This window comes from Rhipicephalus sanguineus, chromosome 3, assembly GCF_013339695.2.
Source record: "Rhipicephalus sanguineus isolate Rsan-2018 chromosome 3, BIME_Rsan_1.4, whole genome shotgun sequence".
NCBI lineage: Eukaryota > Metazoa > Arthropoda > Arachnida > Ixodida > Ixodidae > Rhipicephalus > Rhipicephalus sanguineus.
This window is the reverse complement of record NC_051178.1, coordinates 130,094,275-130,114,132: the sequence shown is the minus strand read 5'-3', so window position 1 is coordinate 130,114,132 and position 19,858 is coordinate 130,094,275. Positions and strand designations below refer to the sequence as shown.

At 47.6% G+C, this 19,858-nt stretch overlaps 1 protein-coding gene across 1 annotated transcript in view; it reads left to right on the top strand.

Moving 5' to 3' along the window:
• The first annotated feature begins 784 nt into the window (after nucleotides 1-784).
• LOC119385843 (serine/arginine repetitive matrix protein 2) overlaps nucleotides 785-19,858 on the top strand; it is a 48,718-nt gene continuing 29,644 nt past the window's right edge. The window contains exons 1-2 of the mRNA XM_037653216.2: nucleotides 785-1,241; nucleotides 6,772-6,819. Coding sequence (XP_037509144.1) covers nucleotides 785-1,241; nucleotides 6,772-6,819 — 505 coding nt within the window. The remainder of the gene's footprint in view (nucleotides 1,242-6,771; nucleotides 6,820-19,858) is intronic.

Here is a 19,858-nt window from a genome sequence, read left to right as displayed (position 1 = left end):
GCTGTGCGCGAATCGAAGAACGTGACTTCGGCGGCCGGCTGGCACTCGCATGAGTCATCGCTGCGTCGGCGGTCCCGAGTCAGTCTCTCGCCATGTGAATCAGTGCGAGGAGGGTAGTCAGATACCGAGAGGGAGAGTCGGGCGAAGACAGAGTGGGAAGGAAACAAGGCGCTGGCGGTGCTCTCGCTTCGTCATCCTTCGGCGCTCGGTTTCGCCATCAACCACCACCACCGCCAGCGGCGGCTTTCGTCAACGTAGGGAAAAGCGCCGTGCTCGGAGTGGCGCGCGTCGCTCCCTCGAGCAAAGACTGAGGGTCTATAGATGGTGGGGAGACAAAAAGTGTTGCTGGCGGCGGCAAGTGCGCGCCGTGTGCACTGCGTCCCCACAGCTCCCGCGCTTCCCTTCCTTTGCAAAGTTGGGGGAGTCTCGGGTGCAGTTGGTGGTGGGATCTCCCCGTGACGCATTGTGGGAGCCGGCAAAGCGTCCACGAGGGGCTGGCGTCGACAGCGCCACAGTGAGAGGGACCGCTCTGACGCTTCCGTCCGGTGCTGCCGTTGTCCGGATGTGTCGTCTCTTCTGTAGTGCAATGCGACGTTGCAACATGCGTGGTAGTCTACGTTGTTGAGAGAATAGAACCATTGAAGCTGTGCTTTTTTTTTTTTTCGTGAGATCAAGGCGACGCCATTGTCTCAGCGCCTTCAATTCGAAGGAATCTCCCTTTGGATCAAGATGAAGTCGTGACAGCTCCAACTGCTAACGCGGCCTCTTTGTGCGCGCCTGTGACATGGACGCCGTGAGGTTGCCCGAGATTCGAGCGTCTTCGAGCGCGGACGGCACCGTCGGGGATAAGGCGTCGCCTTCCCAACAGTCGACGGCCGTCGTTGGCGCATCGACGCGACGTCGAACGACGCGGCGTCCCGAGGCCGGCGGGACGTCGACCTTCTGGCGTCGGCGACCGCTGCTGCAACGAAGCCAGACCTGTCTGGGCGACGTGGACCGAAAGGCGAAGAAGAAGTCCGCGTCGTCGTCAGACCGCTGTCCCGGAGGCGGCACCGAGGATTACTGGTTCCTCGAGCCCGCGAACGCTCACTCGAGTGTTGTTACACCGGTCAGTGCGAGTGCTGCCGGGATAGTTGTCGAAGAGCGCGCGCAAGCGGGGGACAGGAAATTGCGTAGCGCCGACCGGAACTCTAAAGGCGGTTCTTGCCTCTTCCTGTCGCAGTGTTGTTGCCAGACGAAAGGTGAGATTGGCGGCCTTTCGACTCATTCATAAAGATAGATTAGTTTATTCCGTCGCGCTGTCAATAATATCGCGCGCGTTGCTTCGGTCCGCAGTAGCGAAGTCGACGATGCATGTTGGTCGCAATCTATAGTTGGGTCTAATATGTGGCCAAATTATACGGCGTGGCGTGTCGCGAGTCAGTAGTCAGAGAAAGATTTATGTGCGCAATATGCTGCCTCGTATATACTGCATGCCGACTTCGCGTTCAAGTAGTTCAGGTTATGCGGTTACCTTACGGGCTCAACTCAGCTGTATACGACTGCTCGTGTATTTCAGGGCAGCGTGACATTTCATCCCCCTGTAATATGGCGCACCACAACCTGACAGTGGTATACTAGGCGACAAATTTGTCGCTGAAGATCTTCGTTTGTTTCCTACGTGAACTGTGCCATCAATCTTGGGCATACCTACTAGTGACCGCTTTCTGCAAAAACAAAAGAACGTTGTCATATAAGCATGCCATGCTATTCTACAGAGACGTTCTTCTTCGCGAATAATGTTTTTTTTTTTTGCCATATATAGAATGCGTTTAAGTTGTACCATACTTCAGTAATGGAAGTGGGCTCATTTATCATATTACATAACATAAACGGTCCCAAGTGTAACATATACAATCGTTCTAGGTTTTACACTTACAGAAAATATTAAAATCAATGCCCACACTAACACTACCGGGGCTCAAAACAATAGCAGGAGCCAAAGTACAAGCCGCGATATCGAACGCATGATCGGCAGGATAGTAACAAGCAACTCACCTTATTGTTTTCACTGTTCTGTCGTGGTTCTGGGACGTTAAACCCCAGATATTATTATTATTATTATTATTATTATTATTATTATTATTATTATTATTATTATTATTATTATTATTATTATTATTATTATTATTATTATTATTATTATTATTATTATGTTTTCACTGTTCATTACGTACAGCTCTGTCGTGGTACTGAATGTGGCACTGAGTGTCGTCGGAGCTCTTGTTTGGTTTCAAATTCTTGCAAGACGCCCACTTTGCGTTCTAACCTTTGTGCTATTAGGCCTATACAGCCTCTTGCGGAGTTCCACACGTATTACGCCATTTGATTAAACCACTGACCGATAGTCAAGACATTGTGCGTTACATCTCACTCTTGTGCTGTTTGTTTCACTGCTTCTAAATGCCGTAGTCGCAATGCGCGGTGAGCGTTACCGAAACATTTATTGCCGTTTTCCTTGTTTATGTCCCCGTGTACTTAGATTTAGGTGCACGTTAAAGAACCCCAGGTGGTCGAAATTTCCGGAGCCCTCCACTACGGCGTCTCTCATCATCATATCGTGGTTTTGGGACGTTAAACCGCAACAATTATCCTTCTTTGTGTCTTTCTTGAAATTCTTTATGTCTTTCTTGAAAGGAAATTCGTCAAACACACTGGAACACACTTCTCCCATAGAAGTCCTGTGTAACGGTACTTTACATGGGTAGCTGATCTCTTTTTTTCCTACTTAAAATAATGTAAGTGTTATCGAGGTCTCTCAGAAATGCGCCGGAAACGCATATAAAGATGGGGAAAAAAGGCAGCAATATTTCCTAAGAAGGGTTGTCGTAGTGTGCGAAGCGTTAATGGAGGTTGATGCATGGATAGGTAGTACACATTTATATTGCATTACATTGTTAAATAACAGCGAATAGCCAAAATTTGACAACATTAGCCGGCAGTTAGCCCACACTATCCGGGAGTGGTGGAATACGAGTAAATGCGACAAGCTTCCCGCAACCTCTACATTTCGTTCGTAAATAATTAATGCTGTATTCGCCTTCACTACAGCTTTATTAATAGTTCGTATATCCCAATGTATATCGCTACACATGTCTTTTTTTCTAAATTTATCTCGGAAATACTTGTCATTCTGGCACCAAAAGCTGACTGATATAGCGCGTCTGAAACCCTGCTCGAATTCCTCTGAGATGCTTGATTCCCATTAAAATAAACAAAAGCATTAGCGGCGCACATATATGACTTGTTGCTTGCACCAACGGCATACCTGCGGGATATATATATATATATATATATATACCAGAGACAGGGCTGGAACTCCTCTCATGAGCGAAGCTCTCTCGTTGTAATAGGAATCCATTAGACGGTTATACTTGTTGTCTTCTAAGGTAGCATTCATCGCTGTGAACGAACTGCGCATTGCTGAGTTTCGTGCAGTGAACAGGTTGCGGCGCAGACGAGCGCTGAACTTATAACTATTCATCGTATTTTCAAACGCGCACACATGCACGCATATGTGTGAGAGAGAAGAGTTAGAAAGATACTCTGCATATTAATGTTTATTGCGTGAACTGAAAAGCCACAATGCGGCCGAAAATAAAGTAGACACAAAAACCTATCTGCGCATGCGCAGGTATGGATCGCCTCCTGTTAATCCGGCACGCGTGAATGAAACGCCTGGCACGTCAATGAATTGCTATTCCTGACTATAGTCGAATACAACTTTAGAAGTCCGCGGCATTTCCTCCTCAAAGGCGGATGCACGCAAGCCTGCACCAATGGGCGCGCAAATCTGGACTGACGTCATGAGCCGGACTACCGGTCAGGCACCGCCTTCGGAGAACATAGCCAAGTGCGTGAGCGGGACTAGGTCTTTAGTCGCGGAGGCGATCGACTTCCGCGCTTCGGCCGTCTGCAGGTGGGACCTCTCCGGACTTCTGAGGTTGTATCCGACTATAGCTATCTCTCTCTCGTAGACACCCACGTGTGCTGGGTGTACAGGTGGCGCTCCACACCTATGCATTCGCAGATACTTTATTGCGTCTATTTTCTTTTCTGCCGCAGTGCGCCTTTACATTAGTCGGCGTTTGTGTTGTCTTGATCTCTTCATTCGGTGTGTGCATGGCAACCTTCTTTTATCAAAATATGTCATTTATATTATGGATTTGATGCTGTTCAGATTGATATAATGCGGCATGTGCCTAACGTATACAAATATCGATCAGTTTTCCGGTGCCCTTTGTTTCGAGATGCTTCCATCCCCCTCCCCCTTAAATTATGAAGCATGCTTAGAATCAGTTCTCGCTTCGCTAATCGCGTTTCTGTTGCTGTTTCCCGAATGACAAAGTATAGCGACTGCAAGCCGAGCAAATGACGCGAAGCAATGACGCTGCGCTAGTCGCTTCCACCGTGTAATTAGCGTGCAGGCGCTCTTCGCATTCCACGGAACGCGGCCACCGTCTGCTTCACTTTAGTTTTCGTTTTAGTATTTTTGCGTCAGCTGCTTTCCAGCCGGTATCGCGTTCCATTTTGCAACAACGAAAATGTCCGAAAATAATGACAAAAGGGCGGATGCCTTCTAATAGATTAAATGCTTATCGCTCTTGCCGCTCCGTCATTAAATTAACCTATGGGTTGATGAGGAAAATGCCTTTATAGCCGTTGTGGCGGAAACAGCAGCATTTTGCAGCCCGTCGAGGCGAGCGCGATTTCGCGGAGCGCAAGAGGGATTAGCGTATGCCATCCCCGAATAGAACGCCACGCTTTCTCGGGCAATATGAAAAACAAAAAAAGTCTAGCTGATCGATGCTTGCGCTTGGGATGGGCTTAAGCGCGAACATTACGCTGTGTTATGGTGCTGGTGTGGTTGTTTGAGCCCCGCGCTTCTTCTTCTTAACGGCATGCTTTGGCGATCGGCATCTGGCGGGGCGTGCGTTTCCAGAGCGTATGGTTAATTAGGCGCCTAATGGCTCGAAACGGAACGCGTGTATGCGACTCGCATGGGCCTTCAACGGCTGTCTTTCTCAACGGAGAACAGTTTCGCCCCAATTGTCTCTGCCTATCAGTTAAACATTTGTTTGGCCGTTTCGTCTCGCTAATAGCCGCCGATGGGAATTGTTGCTGTACACTTGTTAGGCGTATAATTAATACGAGTTACTCCCCTGCGTTGAGAGGCTTACGCAGTTTATCTGTTTCCCGAGTTCGTGTGTCCAATGGCAACGCATTTTGAGGTGGGATCGTACGATGCCGGAGCAATAATGCGGGCTTAACTGAGCGTGAGACGCACCGCGTACGGGAGACGGCTGGGCAGGAAATTTTCTGCGCCCTAATGTGTTATAGTGATCGCCCGGTACCTCGTGTTATCGACGTGCTGCAAGACCCTCATACTGCGGGAGCTAATCCGACTTATAAAAAGTACGTGTCCGCAACTGAGGCTGTCATAGAAGTGTAGTGTCGTTCTTTGTTTGGAGTACGCGGCTGGTGCTCGGTGATGTGTCATGTTCTCGCGTATTAATGCGGGACATTTCGCGCGTAAACTCGTAAAGTGGGTTGAGTTGTTGAACCTTTAGCCGATATTCTCGCACAGCGAGAAACCGCGCGTCGCATAAAAATCGATATTCGAACAAATGCTTTAGATGAGATGGCTATACACACGCGTTCTCTTTCCTGTTGCGCATGGGCTGCTGTGTAAAGACTGACGTAGGAAGCACCTCAATCCATAGCTTTTTTTTTTCCCTGGAGAATGTCTCTGCTTTTCACCCATTGTTTGTTTCTCGCTGTATATGTCAGCACTCTGTCCCGTGTCTTCCTTGTGTTAATCGTCTGGTTTGTGCTGTATTTTGCCCATGAACTATGCTTCACCAACTAGCCTGCCAGCAAATGTTATTGAAGTTCGCTGTATATATTAGGTATCAAGAACAATGGATTAAAGAATTTATGATGCTAAAATAAATAAAACAATGAGGACGAAATGAAACCAATGAAGATGGCATGGCAACGTCGAGTTCACTGACGCCTCCCATGCGTCATGTTCTGTCGTGAAGTGTTGGTGGGACGTTCGTAATATACCTACAGTGTCGATAGGAATGGGATTCGCTGACTGTCTCTGTTGCTACCAAAAATACACATCGTTATGTTTATTTTCGTTAGCTTAGTCACCACTTACTCCGCTGTTGTTTCTAGGCTTTAAAGTTGCATAATTCAGGTCTCACTGAGGTAATACAGCATGACATTAATATAACGCGCTTTGCTTTAGTGCGCGTTCGCTTTTTATGACATACCTAATGTAATTGTACGGTTCTACATTTTTTAAAAGCACACTTAAGCGAAGGAAATTAACCTTGGCCGGTCACGTAATGCATGGGACAGACAACCGGTGGTCACTTATAGTAACGGAATAGATACCAAGAGTGGGGGAATCGCATCCGAGGACGGCAAAGAGTTAGATGCAGTGACGAGATTAAGAAGTTCGCAGGGACGATATGGAATCAGCTCAAACTGGATATGGTGATAGGGGGGTATATAATCAACTTACCCTATCCAGTGGCAGCTGGATAGGGTAAATTGAAGACCTTTAAGAGAGCGCTTCGTCCTGCAGTATAGGCTGATAATGATGAATAACGATGAAGCGAACACCTTGCAGCTTCTGAATCTAATATGACAACCGCAAACTCCTGCTTCTATTTCTTACGCCCTCCTTTTTCTTTTTGTTCTTTTTTTCTCTTCTCGCAGGACAGCAACGAAGTGAATGCTCCCCCCATTTCTCCCCATCTAGGTCGGGTGAGTGTGAAGACTTATGCGCGCTCTCGAGTAAATTCGTAATGCGCTGGACGAAACAAGATATCTCGTATACGGTGCATGCAGCAAAGATAAGCGGGAGACTTTCATGTGTGAGAAAGAAAATAAGAAAAGAATGTAAGGAAAATCGGGTTTACACCCTTCAGTTTTTCTCCTCTGCGGGTGCCCGCGGTTTTCGGCACGATCGAACCGAGAAACTATGCGCCTTGGAGCTCTCGTTTTGCGGTGTGTGTGAGTGCGTTGTGAGTGTCGGCGGCTCTCAGTCGCAGCTGAATAATTGAACGCGTTTCGCGCCTCAAAAAGAGAAAGCCTCCTGGCTCCATGCAGGAGCCGCGCTACCGCCGCCTCCCTGCCCATCGCTCGGACTTCGGGAGATGGTTCCCTCGCTCTCGTTTGTATATATATACATACAACGCGGAGTTATAAAGGATTCCGATCCGTGCGCGATATCTCTCTGCAACGGAGTACGACTCGAAAAGAAGCTCGGGGATATTTAACAATCCCCGGCGCGTTTCCGGCCGCAGGAGATGGCGTTGTGAGCTTGGCTCTGCGTCTGTTTCCTTTCTTGTACTTTTTAGCGCCGTCGCGAGTACATTCCATTCAGTTTCTGCTGCAAAGCTTTTCTTTTTTATTTTTTTATTGTATTTCATGCTGTCATCAACTACACCGCGGTGTAGCTGCGAGCACTTACGGAAGCGAAGGAGACCATTCGTTGAGCCTCTTGCCAAGAGGTGGAGTCCTCCCGTGATCCCTGAGACTCACCGTGGTCGGATGTGTATCCACATTCACCCGCTGAACCGGAAAGGGACAACCTCAGCTCGCCGCCGCGGCGAACGTCCGCTGCGGCGAAAGCAGCGCGCCACCCAGACGAGCGGCTTAAACGAAGATTTATGGACCGCGAGCGCTGAGCTGCTGTTTCGCGATTCCTCGCGCGAAACAGGGTATACATGCTTGTATATACACGCCGCACGAGCGCGTGTGTTCTCGACGGGGTGTTGAACTGTGTTGCGCTCACCCCTGGCTCCTTCCCCGACACTGCTTCATCGAGCTTGTCGCTCATGAATGCGTTGAAGCGCGGCCAACGCGTAGGATGAGCTCTGTATTTGCTCCGTATATTTCTGGCTGCGTGTTTTGAGGATTTGTAGGACGTCACGTAGCAATCTTGTTTTCTTCTCGCTTCGCGATTCTCTTTGGTATACGAACAACGCGCGGAATGCGATTTATATTCCTCGGCGTTCGTTTTTTTTCCTGGGCGGTGGTCCTTTAGCTCCGGCTACTTCCTCCTTTTTTTATTTTGCGCGTGCTTTTTTTCAACGCTACGTGTCTTCATTAGCAACATTATGGTGAGAAATGTTTTTCTTTCAAAATGTTATTTGTAAAGGAGAATGCCGTGCATATGAATGTCAGCTTCGCGTGTGGGAAGACGCGTGTTGCGTAGTACATGTCTTAGCAGGAAGGTGAAATGTGTTTGAATAAAGCTCGAAAGAGCACTGTCACGTCAACAAGCTGTACTTGTCGCGCGCTTGCAACGTTTGGTGACTTAGCTTATTTGCTATCTTTGCTGAATGCTGCGGATGCAGGAAGAGTGTTTTGTGGTGGTGCTGTATATCGTATTTAATTAATCCTGAGACGACTGTGTCACCGTTGCCTCTACTAGGAGAAACGTTATAGCGTACCTTCACTAACAATGCTAAGCTCACTGTGGTCACACGCCTCCTAATTTTCTCCATGTGCCTTCTTGGGAGCATGTCGGTGACATAGCTTTGTGTTATTTCCAAACGTTCGAGTATCGTATATCGCAAAGAGAAGAAGAGACGGAAACCTTTGAGAGGTTCGTGGCTTGCTTCACGTGGAGACTTCACGTGGTTTCTTAAGTGAACTGTGTAGAGTCTGTTTCTGATACTGAAAAACTCATAAGGCTTAATTAACCGTAGTAGTAACTACATCGGTAACAGTAAGAGACACGTGTTGGTGTCATTTACCTTACTTTTCTTACTTCTGGTGAGAGAGAGAGAGAGAACAACCTTATGAAATGCCTGTAGAGATGATGAGGCTCCCTCCACGCAGGGAGGACGAGCTTTCATCGCGACGCGGCCATTACGTCAGTCTCGTGCGTTGTGCTCTTCGAGGCCTTGCTCCCGAGCTACTCCCGCGTGTCCCAACGTTGATCGAAAAAAGCTTTCCTGTTCCGTTGCGCAGGATATTTCAAAAGCGGTTATAAAATATAAAATATAGTCAGTTCTAACAACTCTCGTAGCTTCTCGGCAGAGTATTGAAAGTGTGATCAGGGGATCTTGGGATTTCCGTCTTCTCTAACTCTATCTTTGCTTTTTTCATGTTGTTTGGATGCTTTTTGGTATAGCATATTTTTATTCTTTTTATGTGCCATTTTCGATTGCGCACCACACATATATGTCTTGCGCTAACAATGTAGGATACGTTTAAAAAAAGTGTGATTTTTATGAATGGTTAATCGAAGCTACCTCGGCAGAAAGTTTAGAAGATTGGTTTAGGAATACTGTCGAGATAACTAGAGCGGAATGCCGTCTTTTATGAAATGGTCAATGTAATCGAGCAATTTATTAAATGATGACTACGAGGTCGCCTGAAGGCAGATAAGCCAGGCGTTGAGCAGAATACACGTCTGGCAGCTAGCTTCTCCGTGACCAAGCCCTTATTATGTAGCTACGCCATCACTACTGGTGTCTTTCAAGACAGGCTGTACACGCGCTTAACTCGATCAGCAAGGGCTGCGTCAAGTCATGGTCTTCAATCCTGCTTATAAAAACTTGGAAATGTGGCAAGGCAGAAAATAAACGCGATAAATACTACCGTGTCTGAATATTCGCTGCGTGACTACGCATCTTAGCACGAGCATCGCACGCGTTCTGCGAATTGCCTCGGTTGGGCCTTCATGATCGAGAATGAATACAATGACGACAGGCCAGGCTGGCCGTCAGCCGCGAGAAAGATGCTTGTAAACGTTCAGGTACGTGAGCAATAAGCGTCTGCATCCGTGGGACAGAGAGTGATATAACTTCTAAGAGAAAGGCCGGGAGATTAGCCGTATCGCAGTATCCGGTTAGTTACCCTGCGCCGGCGGAGGCGAGGAGGAAGGACAAAAGATAAAAAAAAGAACGAGAAAAAGCTGCTCCAAAGTTCGAGCGCAGAAGTTAATTTCACTGGCTGCGTTTAATTGTATCCACCTTGATATTCCGGGCAACAGAGTTTTCCCGCCTCCGCACAACTTTGCCGAGAATACCGGGGCGTCATTTATCATCCGCCTCCACGCGCCGGCAGCGTTTCTAATCTCTGCCGCGGCGCGTGTGCGTCGCCACTGACAAGCTCTCGAGCTTCACAGGTTCCGTACCTAGTCTCTCTCCCCCTTTCTCTTTCTCTCTCTCCCCCTCTCATTGTTAGTCTTCAGCAAAGAGTGGAGAGAAAAGGTAAGCGGGCCAGCCAGACTCTTTGGCGCCCCCGCGCAATATGCTAATGTAGTCTCTCGGCGCGTAAAGTTCGCAAGGGCCCAGAAATAGGCCCCTCGTCGGCCTCTTCAGGAAAGCCGTGCCTTCCCATTTTAACGTAATTAGGCCTCCGGCCAACGGTTGCTCCCACGGCGTACTTTCGTCGCGCCTTCCGATGAAGCTCGTCGCTCACCCCGACGGATAGAATTGTGTCGCCCTCCTTTCCCGCTCGACGCTCCCTTCCTCGTGTCTGAAGACAAACGCTGCTGCACCTGGTTGAGTTTGTCGAGGCTAATAAGATGGCATCCCTCTGCGCTTAGGAGAACGAGCTAGAGAGAAAGGGTGCAGTATTTGTTTGTGGTCGCAGAAGCGCACGCGTTTCCGAAAGAATAGTTAATGAATAGTTCCGTCCATACGCTTTCTTAGTTTATGAAAATTTTATTCTTTCGTTTGACTTACTTTTTTTTTCTTTGCGATCGGTTGATTTTTCGAAGTTGAAAGCAACAAATTATGGCCGAACAATAATGTAGGACGTATTGGCTTAAGTGATCGCCATGGCGAAACGTGTGTCGTTTGTACGTCATACCATTCCGTGAACAGCGGTTCAATTTCGAAAACACTGTAAGTGACTATCTACGTGGTGACAAGCTTTACGCGCTATTAAGAGCTATTGGGAACCTATACTAGCGCCAGACTGGCGATCCGTTGCGGCTTTATTACTTTACCCTAACCACCGTTCCTGTTTTTTTCCAACTGAAAGCCTTGTGTAATTTGAGTAAGGGATACGACGAAACGATAACTAGAAAACTCGAGGGCGACGGTTGGTAAGGTGCGACGGTAAAATAAAGGCGACAGTCTCATCCTAGTGGTCCAACTCGCAGTAATCCCCACGACGACGAGCTGTCAGGCGCGGCTGTTGTGAGGGGTTACTTCCAATCCTCCGTTGCTCTCTTTCTTTCTTTATCTCTTATCTTTTGTTCGAAGGATATCGTGAGAAGCGAAGCTAGTTATCATCTCGGCAAAGGCGAACACTCTCTTCTGTCGTAGGCTATTTTCAGCCTCTGCTATGAAACCAGCTCTTATCCCGGTGTTAGTAGTTCCTCTTGGTGGCACGCTGTGTTGCCTGTCGTGCGTTATACTTCGCTTTTACGCGTTTATTCTTTATCGCTCTCCTTTGCCCGGCAGATCGCAGCGTAGATCTACGCCTTCGGTGCCAAATTGAACGGAAAGTGCCGAACATCTGTTCTTAACGTTCGAGCGGGAGCTTAGTTGTATCGCGCTGGAAGAAACGTGGCGCCTGGATGAGAAAAATGCGATGCGAGGTCTGCTCCGTGCCAGCGCTGGGAGATTTCGCAAGGAGCTGGGCTTGTTCCGAGCGAAAGGCGTCACAAACAAGTTTTCGGGCGAACACCGATAAGGTGGAGCAGCTAAGTTATTGCCCGGCTGTTCGTAGCGTGCTGGCGCGGCACATGTTCCCCAATCCGCTCAGAGTGGGCTAAAAGAGTTCCTATATGGACCTTGTTATAGGCGCGCTCCCTTTGATCACAAAACTTCCTTCTTTTATGTTTCGTTACCTTCATCATTCAGTGTGTAGCCTTTACCGTTGTTTTTATTTTTCTTATTCTTGAAGGAGTAGCAAGGAAAAAAAATGCTATTGCTGTTAGACGTTGATGAAGTGGGTCGTAGCCTTTGAAGCGTCTCGAGCGTGCTGGGGAGTGAGTGTATTGACGATTTTTTTTGCTGACCTTAAAAGCAACGTTTGAAAACTAGTACGGTACTGTTATGACGTAGTTATCCTACCTACCAAACGCGTTTTTCTTACTCATTCTGTTTTTCTCCTGAGAGTTTAACAGTAAGATGAAGCTGTCGTGTGTCTGTTGGATCAGTTATTCACGCCAGAGATTTAACCATTTAATATCTTCAACGTTTTCTATGTTCGAATGTTAATGTAACTGCTGTGACAAAACAAGACAACGCACCAACGTTGCTTTCCTTTTGACAAAGCGCTCGCAGCATGCGTGCTCGTTATTTTTAAGTGCCTGTCGTAACGCCATGACTGCACCTATTTCATCGCGCTCCGCCTTTATTTCTTGCCTATTAATTATTGTCTGCGATATTTACCGTTGCCGTTTTTATTTGTGTGTGTGTTTTCGTGATTCGTAATTTTTTCGTTCTTCTATTGTGCCAGAATGCGGACAAGAACATGTGCTTGTAAAGTAGCTTTTTTTTGCATGCACATCTGTCCAAGGTGGTGCACGCTTTACAGGGGCGGCAGAAATTGCTGTGCGTTGCTGTGATGTGACTGGGCATCCCCGTCGCTTCGTGTACTGCAACGCGCTTTATAGAGCGCCATTTTAGTGACAAAAGGAAACAGATATTCAGACAGTATTGAAAAGCACAGGAAATGTTTGATCGCTGTGATGCGCTTGCGCGTGCAATTGGAGTCTGTATTCTTGTGGAGTAGCTTTTTCGCATGCGTGCTTGCCCACGGCGGTGCACGCTTTACAGGGGCAAATATTGTAATACATTGTGACTCGACTGAGTACCCCAGACGCGTGATGTATTGCAGCGTGTTTGTTGTTGCGCCACTTTTTGACTAAAGAAAAAAAAAAGATAGTCGCATAGAAGCAAAAATCAGATATAGAGCCTGATCGCTAATTCTAATGTGGTGGCGCTGAGCGAAATGCACAAAGCACAACACGACACAGCGAAGTGGACAGGTAGTGCGCAGTGAACAGGGGCTGCACACTACCTGTTCAGTTCTATGTGTCGTGTTGTCCTTTGTGTCTTTTGCTGAGCGCAACCACATTAGAATGCCGTACCAACTAGCTCAAGTTGAGGCTCTGTTGATCGCTAAAATATGTTTACTTCTGAAAGGACGCAGTAATCCGCTGCACGGGTGCGCTTTTAGTGGCTTCGTTACAAGCGCTGAAGTACACGGTAGTGCAACGCTTTACAGGAATAATGGTTCAATGAACGTGTGTGTGTGTGTGTGTGTGTGTGTGTGTGTGTGTGTGTGTGTGTGTGTGTGTGTGTGTGTGTGTGTGTGTGTGTGTGTGTGTGTGTGTGTGTGTGTGTGTGTGTGTGTGTGTGTGTGTGTGTGTGTGTGTGTGTGTGTGTGTGTGTGTGTGTGTGTGTGTGTGTGTGTGTGTGTGTGTGTGTGTGTGTGTGTGTGTGTGTGTGTGTGTGTGTGTGTAGAAGAAGGTGCACACTGACCGGGGTGCAACTGCCAAGAAATCCAGTTCAGTATTGTTAACATGTAAATAAAGTGCCAACGTTGCTTCAGCGTAGAGTATAACAGGTGTGTTGTCCTCTCTTTGTTTTCGCTAACCGCGGTTTTCTCGACTTGCCATTTCGATTTGCCGCATGCACATAAGAGAAAGTTCCGATTGCGCGAATTCTAAATGTTCGCGACGCGCTCCGTCGGTTTTTGAGGATCGTGCTTGCTAATTAAGCAGCGCCGTGCTGCCTTTGAGGCGCGTAATTGGTGTTTGCGGGTGGACGGTTTAGAATGAGCGCCAACTTACCCCAACGGGCCAGTGGCCTGTTCTTCAGATGACGTTAGTTCATGTTGCGAAATATAACGCAAAATCACACGTGCCACGTTAACGTCGATAACGTGGACAAGAAATGGAGAGAAGATTGTTTGTTTATTGCTGTGAGTCGTAAGCGAAATGGCAACCGTTAATAATCTACACGCTCGTTATTCTGTATATAGATAAACTTTACCGTTTATGACAGTGGTAAAATCTGCAGCAGCTTCCTCTTTTGGCTAGTGCAACACAATTAATTTATCGCCTGCAGTTTATTGGCTGCCCTACAAGCGTTCGTATATCATTGGCCTTTCATCTTTAATACCTTGTGAAGCGCTACAAATTAAGTATATACACTGTCGTATCAAATTCTAATTATGCTCGTTCATTCCAAGTCATCGGCTCACCTTTGCGAATTCAGAGTGAGGGACCTGCTGTGTTACTCGCCAGTTTAGAGGCCCCACGCTTCATTTCCCGCATCCAGGGATTTCGAAAACGCGCGTGGGAGGGATTTACTCCGTAGTTGGGCCCGATGTTATTACCTGGAGAAGCAATCGCTGCACGGGGACATTGAATAAATCTCAATTGTTCCCCGAGGGAGGCACGGTTGATCCCCTTTGGTGCAGACGTGTTTACGGTTTCCTGGGCTATCTACGCAAAGCTCGCATTTTTTGTGCAAGAGTTGACGTTCACGAAGACGAAGCTCGAGAGCTCGTCTTTCCAGAGGGTAAATAAAAGAGGCATTTAATTTTCGTCGCCGTCGCCTCGTCGCGCTTTTTTTTTTATTTCTATGTGTTCTACGCTCCCGTTTCATATTTTACCACCGTCGTTTCGGAGGATTCGCGGGGATTGCCTATATCGCCTATATCGTTTCTGTATACACTGGGGTTTTCTGCCTCTCTATTTCGCGGCGGTGCGCCTGGAACAATTTCACCTGCAATGAAGCACACATACAAATAAAAGGAGGAAAAAAAAAAGGTGTGTGTGTGTGTGTGTGTGTGTGTGTGTGTGTGTGTGTGTGTGTGTGTGTGTGTGTGTGTGTGTGTGGTGTGTGTGTGTGTGGTGTGGTGTGTGTGTGTGTGTGTGTGTGTGTGTGTGTGTGTGTGTGTGTGTGTGTGTGTGTGTGTGGTGTGTTGTGGGTGTGTGTTGTGTGTGTGTGGGTGTGTGGTGTTCCAGTGATAGAAACCCACGAAGGAGGAGGGAAAACGAATGTGCGGCCCAGCGAGCCACTTATTTAAGAAAAGCAATGAAATAAAACGTTACAATAAATATCAAGAAAAGGGTGCTTCTGGTGACCGTGCTATAGTGTCTGCGTGTGCGCGGGTCGATCAGAAATGTAATTTTCGTCCCGGCGTATTAGAGACCCATTCTGGGAAAGCCTTCGGGAGATACATAAATATGACGCGACAGGATAGGGTGAGAGGGATAGATGGATGCAGAAAGAGAATTATAGGAAGAGGAAGAAGGCTATAGATGGTTTTCGAAACCTGGTGAGAAAGGAAGCTAAAAAGACAACATTCAAGAAAGGTGGGCCATGGGGAATTTAGGAAAGGAGGTCGAATGTGCCACGCTAGGTGCTTTGAGGATCTGTATATTTTCTTATGGGCGTTGGAAAAACGATGGAAGCAGGGAGAAGGAATAGCGAAAAAAAAAACCTAATGCCTGCGGGGCGCTGTGGGCAAGTCGCATCTGCGTGCCCTATATTTGCCTAAATTTCTATCCATCGAGTACGTAATCTCGGCAGTTTATAACCCATTTATCGTCAATGTCGGTGGCTGCGCGATCCTCTCTCTCGTGCTTTTTCTCTTTGGTTGATTTTCTTCTCTTGATCGACCATGCTGGCGTTCGTTGCTGTCTCGCTACTGGGTACGCTTCCTATTTTGTTTTTCCGGGGCCTCTGACAAAGTTTTTCGCCCGGTGTATTTTACGACGAACTGTATCTCTTTAACGTTCTTTTCTACGTTTTGAACGTTTTCTCTTATTTGTTTTTTGTCACCGTCGTGGTTCTTTGTTAAAATTTATTCCTTCCAGCAGTGCCTGCCCTTTGTCGCTTCGCCTCGCTGTTCATGCGGATACATCGTCAATATACGGGACCTTTCTCGTTCAGCATGGGGGGCTTTTCGTGAAGCGAGTGCTGTATTAACGCTTGCGCGCTTCCTCCTATACCCCCGTTTCACTGGGTTCTGGGTTATATCCCATATGAAATATCCTGACAGCGCAAGGTTCTTGCATATCGTTATAAATGCTTTGGAAGAAACTTTCACGCGGTGTAGCCGAGGCATGGCTCATGCGAGTTATTTCTTTTTCGTAAGCTAAGGGGTGTTCAAGAGGGGAGAATAAAAAAATAAGCATATGTGTGCATCTTATCTATTTTGGTCAAGTTTAGAAAGAAAGTGAATAAAGAATCCAGTCTACATTGCCTGAAATTTTGAGTGAGCTGTTAGTACCTGTTTTCTTTTAAATGCGAAGCATTTCTTAGCGAACCTTTGGTACTTTGAGCGTTTCTATCTACGTATCTATCTATCTATCTATCTATCTATCTAGCCGCCTACGTCTGGGTCTCATGATCGCCTCCTGAACTTGGTGTAGACCAAAATTTGCATGGGAGGGTAAGGGGATTTGACGAATATGACTTTCGGGTCATGACATGAATAACGTGAGAATGCTGTCGCGTACGTCGTCAAACCCTTTCTTCCAGACACGTGTGGCACATAACCGTTTACCAGGGGCCGCGGTGTACGGGTATGCGCCACAGGTGATTCACAGTTTATATCTTCCCAGGAACGGCGAGAACAGACATTGGTAGCTTAAATGCGGGAGCGTTAAAGGGGTCATGAACCACTTTTCCAAGTAATGATCTAATGGCCTCAGTATCGGAGTGTACTGCCTTTCGAATCGATTGCCGCAAAAATTTCTCGAATCCGTCAAGAATCAGCGGAGTTACGGGGGTTTGGCGCACGCTCCCAGCGCTTTCTCTCTTTTCTCGTGCCGACGAGCGCACTGGAAGCTAGACAGGGAGGGATGGCATGGGGGAAAGAAGTTACGCCAGCGCGCGTCATGAAACGCGATCGCTCTCCCGCTGTGATTCGCTTGCGCGAGTGCGGCTACCGTGTTCTGAGGAGTGCGGCGCCGGCAAGTGGCGGCACCCCGCGGCAAGAAGCGCATCTGATCCGAACGCCGCTCTCGATTTACGTCGGCTATCGGCCAATAAGCATGCTATGTCTCTTGCGACGTACAGCGGACAGACGCCCCGCCCACCGACGAGAGTGAGAACCGGCCTCTGTTTGAAAAGAGGGTGCCTGGGGAAACGGCAACTTCGCGCTCCGCTTGTGGCCATTACGCGGCGCGCACGACTGTAATATTTGGCAGAGCAGTTCATAGCCGTGTCAGCTTTCCGCAGGATGTGTTTTTTCAATCAGCCCAAGGGGTGCTTCATGACCCCTTTAAGAAAGACAGACATTGGCAGCGTTGACCCGAAGAATTTAAAGAATGAAAATTAGGATCCCAGCAGGAATCGAACCCAAGCATTCTGCGTGGCAATCAGGTATTCTACCACAGAGCCACGCCAAGTCTATAAACTAGTTTGGGAAAACAGCCTACGCAGGCGTAATGTCGGTGCAAAGTCACCTGTGGTTGTGGTGCTGGCTATCTAATTTTGCAAAAAAGCAATAAACACTACATGATACTCCTCTAATAAACATTGCATTTGTATTCCTGCGATTCAGCAAGCTATATTGAAGCATTGCTCGACCCCGGATCAATACATCAACGATAGTTACGTATGATCCTCACATCATCGCACCGTAAAGTGCACTTAGTCCGTCAGAATGACGCAGTGTCATCTTCATTTCTTACGAGGCTGGGCGATGGCCTCATGCTGACCGAGGATGATGCCAGATTGATTGACAGCCGCTTTGTATACTAGGCTACGTTGGTCACATACGCCCAGATAGTCTACTAATTCGACAAGCGCCATCCACTGATGTTGGTCTACCTAGCACTATCTAGGCCTACCAGCCTCGACGGCCTATACCTCACGAACGCGAACGGTGACTACAGGTTCCGACGTGTCGCCGGCTATATCGACAGATAATTTGTCAACGAAATGAGCGAGGCATCCTCGATTTCCAACAGCTGTACTATACCTCATATATCACTACACATGGACCCTTCGTCAATGATTTCACGAACGAATCCAATAACAAGTCATGACCAACTGCTAATGCTCACTGACCACGGTGATGATGACCTTGTTCAAGAACTCTCAAGAACTTCTTTCACACATGCACACGGGTTCGTGAAACGTGCGTGCGTTCTCCATCATAAGGGACAAGTATAAATATTACATATCAGCTTACATCTTCTGGCGTTGGTAATACCCACGTTGCCATTGGCAGCGTTATCCAAGTGTAAACATCTGGTTATATAACACATATGCGGCTCTTCAACATATATGTGTGCGTATAAAATTTATACATACATTTAGCGTCATTTTGTAGCGTTTCGCTCAGTAAAAAAATTCCGCCACAGTCACCTTCCCGCCGCATGCTTCGCATAACATCGACTCCCACGGTACGTGGGATCTGCCGAATTTTTTTTCACTTTTTTTTGTGAATCATAACTCGAAATACATGCTGACAGCGAAGACACGCGCGCACCGTGCAGTCTGTGTATATGCATACGTCTATCTAGTTCGCGGAAAAAAATCGCATCACGTTGAACTTGTGCGACCTTTTTTTTTTAATGCGAAGCATTTCTTAGCGAACCTCAGGCACTTTGGGCGTTTCTATCTATCCGCCTACGTCTGGGCGCTCTCCTGGTCGTCTGCCTAACTTGCAGTATATACCAAAATTCGCACAGCAGAGGATCAATGTATGACGAACACGATTCACTGGTGATGGCATGAATAACGCAAAATAACTGGCGCGTACGTCATGAAACCCTTTACCTCAGTCACGTCTGGCACATACCCGCATACCAGAGTTCATGTTGTGCGGGTATGTGCCACAGGTGATAAGTCTCAATTAACGTGGTTATGAGAGACGCCATAGTGAAGGGCTCAGGAAATTTGGACCATCTGGTATTGCATAACCTGCACTGACATGACACAGTACACGGGCGTCTAGCATTTCGTCTCCATCGAAATGCGACCACCGCGGCCGGGATCGAACCCGCAACCTTTGGGTCAGCAGCAGAGCACCGTAACCACTACACCACAGCGGCCGACGCAAGGAAAGTTAGGGAGCTGAATTCAGTGCACCCCAGGGTGACGCTGGGCTACCATCCACCCGTCCACGTAATCCACAACTTCGACAACGTGGATTACGCAAAAACCGGGGTCAATGCTTCCTACACTAACTCTGCCGAGAAGACCATGTCCCTCATGAATACAGGTGACTTCAGCATTCATTTATGAAAACCCAACAACGCCTTGTTCTTAGACGGCATGAAAGATGGCTTGGATGTGGACAGGGCATCACAAGACCTCGGTGCCACGTCCATGACCGAAGGCATCATAGGTCATTTCTTCGTAAAAGTCATCCGCGGTTTCCACGAGCTCTACTATACCTCGCACTTCACTACACTTACACCGTTCGCAGCCGCGATCACGAACGGAACCGATAGTCCTGTCCAGCTGCTGGTGCTCACTGATCACTGTGGTGATGACCTTATTCAAGAACGGCCAAGAACCCCTTAAACATATGCACACGGGTTCGTGAAACGTGCGTGCGTTCTCCGTCGCAACGGAGAAGTATAAGCATAACAACTGTAACGCAACTGCAACAACTGCAACTGTGACTCTAACGTACGTGCAGCGCGCCTGCGCGTGCCGCTCGGCTATGTATATATCTAGGGAACTTTTCTGAATAAAGCTTAGTTGCCAGTAGCACCTGTCCTGTGCATCTGTGCTCCTTCTTTGTCCTTTTGGATTCGCGCTACCCAGTATTGAAGAATATAAACACAACATATCAGCTTACTGCGTTTGGTGTTGGTAACACCTATCTTGCTGTTGGCATCGTTAAA